Source organism: Akebia trifoliata, chromosome 15 (genome assembly GCF_017979445.1).
Source record: "Akebia trifoliata isolate Shusen 1 chromosome 15, ASM1797944v1, whole genome shotgun sequence".
Lineage (NCBI taxonomy): Eukaryota > Viridiplantae > Streptophyta > Magnoliopsida > Ranunculales > Lardizabalaceae > Akebia > Akebia trifoliata.
This window is the reverse complement of record NC_141389.1, coordinates 1,735,324-1,740,356: the sequence shown is the minus strand read 5'-3', so window position 1 is coordinate 1,740,356 and position 5,033 is coordinate 1,735,324. Positions and strand designations below refer to the sequence as shown.

The 5,033-nt window shown below is 35.4% G+C and overlaps 1 protein-coding gene across 2 annotated transcripts; it reads right to left on the bottom strand.

Moving 5' to 3' along the window:
* Nucleotides 1-337: 337 nt before the first annotated feature.
* Nucleotides 338-4,439, bottom strand: LOC147383840 (uncharacterized). Of its 2 annotated transcripts, XM_086425928.1 has the most exons (3): nucleotides 4,302-4,439; nucleotides 2,725-3,982; nucleotides 338-686 (listed from the first exon to the last, which is right to left on the bottom strand). In XM_086425928.1, the coding sequence occupies exon 2, from the start codon at nucleotides 3,952-3,954 to the stop codon at nucleotides 2,773-2,775; it is 1,182 nt and encodes a 393-aa protein (XP_086282054.1). In that variant the 5' UTR covers nucleotides 3,955-3,982; nucleotides 4,302-4,439; the 3' UTR covers nucleotides 338-686; nucleotides 2,725-2,772. The 2 variants fall into 2 exon arrangements, with proteins under 2 accessions (XP_086282054.1, XP_086282053.1); XM_086425927.1 differs by having other exon boundaries at nucleotides 2,725-4,433.
* Nucleotides 4,440-5,033: the final 594 nt, after the last annotated feature.

The window sequence follows — 5,033 nt, the reverse complement described above, 5'->3', positions numbered from 1 at the left end:
GTATCACAAATTAGTACGAATGTACGATGAAAGAGAAAAGAACCTAATGCAGGATGCAAATCAAACTGACAGTCATGGGTTCCACTCTTCCTAAAGTAGAACATGTTCTAGAACCAATAAAACCTAGATCGTCCTACACCGACCGTTACTCATGGCTACGTAAATAGAGTAGCATCACACAATTTGCGCAAATATGAGCTAAAAGAAAAAGGAACTTTCTTCACTTCTTCAAAAACTATAAAATTTCAAGAGCCCCAAAATATCACTGAAACACTCTCATGTGATCTTCCAGCATAACAAATCCTATTCCTACACAATAAAGCAACTCATCCAAAACTTTACTTCTAGAAATATAGAATTAAATAGAAACTAAAGTTGATGGTAATTGAAAACAATCTACAGCCATGAGTTTCGAACATATCATAGGAAAGTTAATAGGAGCAAATTGCAATGCCCACTAAAGTAACTTGAAAAATAAGAAACTAAGAATAATGTAGCAAACAAATTTATCTTCATGTATGAAGCTTAAAGGGATATTTACAGAACTTACCCATGAGTTGGTCTGCTCTCTTCATTACAAATGTCATTAATCCATAAATCAAAAGGTAATGCTCCTTAAAGTAGAACAACACCGAAATATTCCTTCACAGTAAACCAATCCTTGTACGCTGCAAAACTTGAACAATCTGTTATAAAACACCACAGCAAAGTCAATGGGTTGAACCAAGGGTAAAACATAGCATTAAATTTCGACATATTTCCACAAAATATTTCCATTTTCAAGAGATCAGAAACGAAATTTAACTGACAATTTATTTTCGTCAATAGTTCGATGAAAATCATTATTCCTTTCATGAAATATTTTGGTGAAAAATAAATTTCAACCGAAATATTCTATTTTGAAAATAATACTACTATAAATATGGATAAAAAATTATACGTTGCTTATATAAAGGACTTGAAAATTACACATAATAATTACTTAACAAAAAAATTACACATAATAATAGTGTTCACTAATAAAAGAATTGCACATGATATTCATTAATTAGTGTAAATGAATTGTGATTATTTAGATATTTATATCAACTTGTTTTAATGTATTTCAGTCTGTCGGGGGATTTTTTGCAGTTTGTTGGGGGATTTGGATATAAAGGAACAAAAGAGTTGTTCCAAGGGGAGAGAAAAAATCACCTCAACAAGTGACCATGTAGATATTGTGGTTCCTATTTATTGAAGTAAATTGTGTAAAGATTTTGACGGAGTCTTCTTCGAGGACTTTGAGGACAGGTGGTATGAGTTACGCCTTTTGTAGTTTTGTAAGGGCTTGGTTTGTCGTGCAGCAGGTTGCTTTTGTAGTTTTTTTTGCTCTTTTTTTCATTTCTTTCTGTTTGTAAGGAGGCCATCTTGTCCTCATGTTTCTCTTTTTCGCTTTAATAAAATTATACCTCTTAAAAAAGGATGTTAGTACTAAGGGTGTCAATGGGTGTACCCAATTACCCGATGTACCCAAAACCAATTAGTCGTTTTTGAGTCTACCTTTATGAATCCGATCATTTTTGGGTCCGGTTCTAGATAGCTATTTTAAGGACACGATAAGAATTAGGTCTCATTCGGGTACCCAAGGGATGTTCGATGGGTACCCAACTAGTAAATTTATCTTATGTATAAAATTTATAACAAAATTAATTAAATATTAACAATGAGATATCTTGAATTAAATGTACTTGAACTAAAATTAAAATATAACGAGAACGTGAAGTGTTTAGTTTTAACATTTTCTCTGCGTGAACATCCATTTCCATGTATTATACAATTTCAACAACAAATAAATGACTCATACCATAATATTCTACGATTTTATCCTCAGAAGTTTGATTTGATTAAATTTCAATTGAGGAATTACAAATTCAATTATTACATTTATAAATAATTGTCTATTTTATTAGCTACTGAACTTTTTTTCTAATTAAAAAAACACTATCTATCTTAATAGGTACCCAGTGGGACCAATGGGCATTGTGTATTTGTAGGGTCAGTTCTGGTTCCAAGGATCTCATCCCAGAGCCAAAATCGATAAGAACCAGAACATAGATTTTATATAGGTTCTGGTTCTGGGTAGATGCGGAACCAAACTAGAACCGACCCGTTGACAACCCTAGTTAGCACATTCTTATAAGCATGCGCACAATCATCAATGTTTTAATTCACTAGATACATTATTAATTTATTCATACAAATTAAGAAAACAAAAAATACATAATAGCTCATGAATGCAGTACTTACTAGTTTCTCCATTTAAGTAAGTGTTTTACATAGTATGTAGTTAACCTGAAATTAATATTTTCATTTCTATATAGAGTACTATGGTTTTTCACCATCTTGCTCTTAAATACTTGCTTATATCTATAGTAAAACCTTGTTGATCTTCATGTCCACATTCCATATGGTTGTTTATGGTATTTTGAGAACTCAATGAGTGTGCTTTAATGTCTGCTTAATCATCTTCAATAGTTAAAATTTTCCTTAATATTTTCATGACTTCCACAACATTTGCATCATTTTTAAAAAATGTACTGATTTCTGTCAAGCTAGTTCAAAGATCGATCAAGGCCAAAATTGAAATTTAATACCTCCATAAAAGTAACTAAGGAAAATAAATAACTAAATAACAATTTAAAAAATAATAATAAAGTTAAAATTCTGTTAAAAAAAGGAATTTACGTGGGCTTTGGCGAAGATTCCCAATGTGGAAGGAACCTTAATTCCTTGTCAATTTAACCTTCTCCTTCTAGGAGCCCGGGAAACTCCACTGTCAACATCTGAAATCCTTGAAGTATTGGAAGAAAGGGACACCATAGAATCTATTTCCATGGCAGTATCAGCCGTCTGGCTATCCGAATGTATAACAGCAGCAATGCTCGAAACAGAATCTCTATCCTCAATGGGTGAGGAGGACTGATTGTGATTTCTCCTCGTAGGATGGCCAAGAAAATATGCCTGAACATACCTTTCAGCAGAACTTAACGCAGATGAAAGGTAGGAAAGCGAAGAACCCCTTTGCGAATGTGCTCTCAAGAGTGAACGAGAAGAACGTAACTGCCAACTTCCCTCGGCCTCAGAGTTACCTGTATTGCCCTGTGTTAAGTCAACTACATCCTCTTGTGCCGAATGTGGAAACAATTCTGATCTCTCTCGACGAACTCCTGGGGAAGCAAGAATTCGACTAGTCCGTTCATCAAACCTATTTCCAATTCGTTGAATAATTTCTTGAAACGAAAACGAAGATTCGGCCCTCTGAAAGCTCTGTCTCAAACTTTCGATCCGTCTTGCTTGGGGCCTCGGAGGGACCTTCAATCCCTCCACCTCCTTCTCCTTATCCACTTCAGGGGTATCAGACCCACGGCCATAAATTGGGGTAATGTTCATATCCGTTACTTCCCCCTTACACACCGGACACTCTTTTGAAGTCGAATGAACATGAATCCATTGATACAAACAAGGCCAACAGAACAAATGACCACACGAGGTCAGGACCGGATCGGACGCTATTTCAAAGCATATATTACAATCGAAAAAACTAGAATTATCACTATTTTTCTTTTTGACATCGTCACCACTCCCCAATGCCTTAGCTATCAGATCTTTACGTCTCCCTGGGCATTTCTTGCTGTTTTCAGTTGGTCTCTCTCCACGGGTAACACTTCCTTCTCCAATTTGTGATCTTTCAACATCGACTAGTGGATTGACGATCGAAATCATCGAAATGTCCGTCGTTTCAGTTCTACCTTGTCTCCATCTCCTCCATCGATTCCTAGATCTTTGAGAGACTTCTTCTAATCTTAAAATACGTTCATGTAGTTCCATCTCCGCCGGTTCAATCGGAAAAGATGTAGGAACAGGTGGTACGCGATTCAAATCAAGTTCCATTATATCATCTCTATCATCCTCCATTTTGAAAGTCAAAATTTCAAATTAAACCCTAAAACACAGATGAATCAAAACCCTAAAAGATAAAGAAATGAGATTTTTCAAATTGAGATCCTTTACTTATATCATCTCTATCATCCTCCATTTTGGAAACAAATATTCAAATTAAACCTTGAAACAGAGATGAATCAAAACACTAAAAGAGAAAGAAATAGAGATTTTTCGAATCGAAATCCATTATATCATCTCTGTCAACCCCCATTTCGAAGAACAAATATTCAAATTAAACCCTAAAACACAGATGAATCAAAACCCTAAAACAGAAAGAATCAAAGCGTTTTAGGAAGTAGGAATCGAAGAAACAAATTTACCAGAAGATCGATCATCCTCTGGTCTCGATCCGAACCTGTTAGGGTTTCGAAGGAGAGGTTCTCTCTCGTCTTCGCTCGTTGGTTCACTTCGAGAGAGATAAGATTTTGGTCTTTGAAGGCGAAGTGAACAAAAGAGACTGTGCGAGGTCAACAGTCAACTTTAAGACAGTGGAGCAACTTGGGCGGGGCACAGTTTGGGTTGGTTCAACTCGATAGAATCGGGTGGGTTTGGTCCAATGCACAAGCAACCCAACCCACATGGTTTTGGATCTCGTTTACTTGCAATCGAGAGAAATTTAGAAAGATCCATGTGGATGTTAAAAAGACAAGAAAAAAATCCGCAATACTCCTCGAGATTTTCTATGCTCTTGATCTTCTCGATCGAGTTCACTATGCAGTGGGGATTGTTTACCTGCAAAAGATTCTTCGATGCCCAAATTACTATCAGTTTAGTCATAAATGAATAGAAATATGGAAATTTAATATCTTGTTCAAGGGTTTTTATCTATTTTTATAATTTTTGCCTTATATGGTGTGGGTGTATAATTACGTTCAATGATGTGGATTAGGTAAGAGGCCTCCACATGGTCACTAAAATAACAGAAAGTTGAGTTGGGAAAGACGTGTGTTGTATTGTTAAATTCAATAAACTGACTCAATGGATAGGTGGTTTAATTGAAGCATCTACGTGTCAACTCAACATAAACAAAATCGAAGGCACTCGGTTGAACA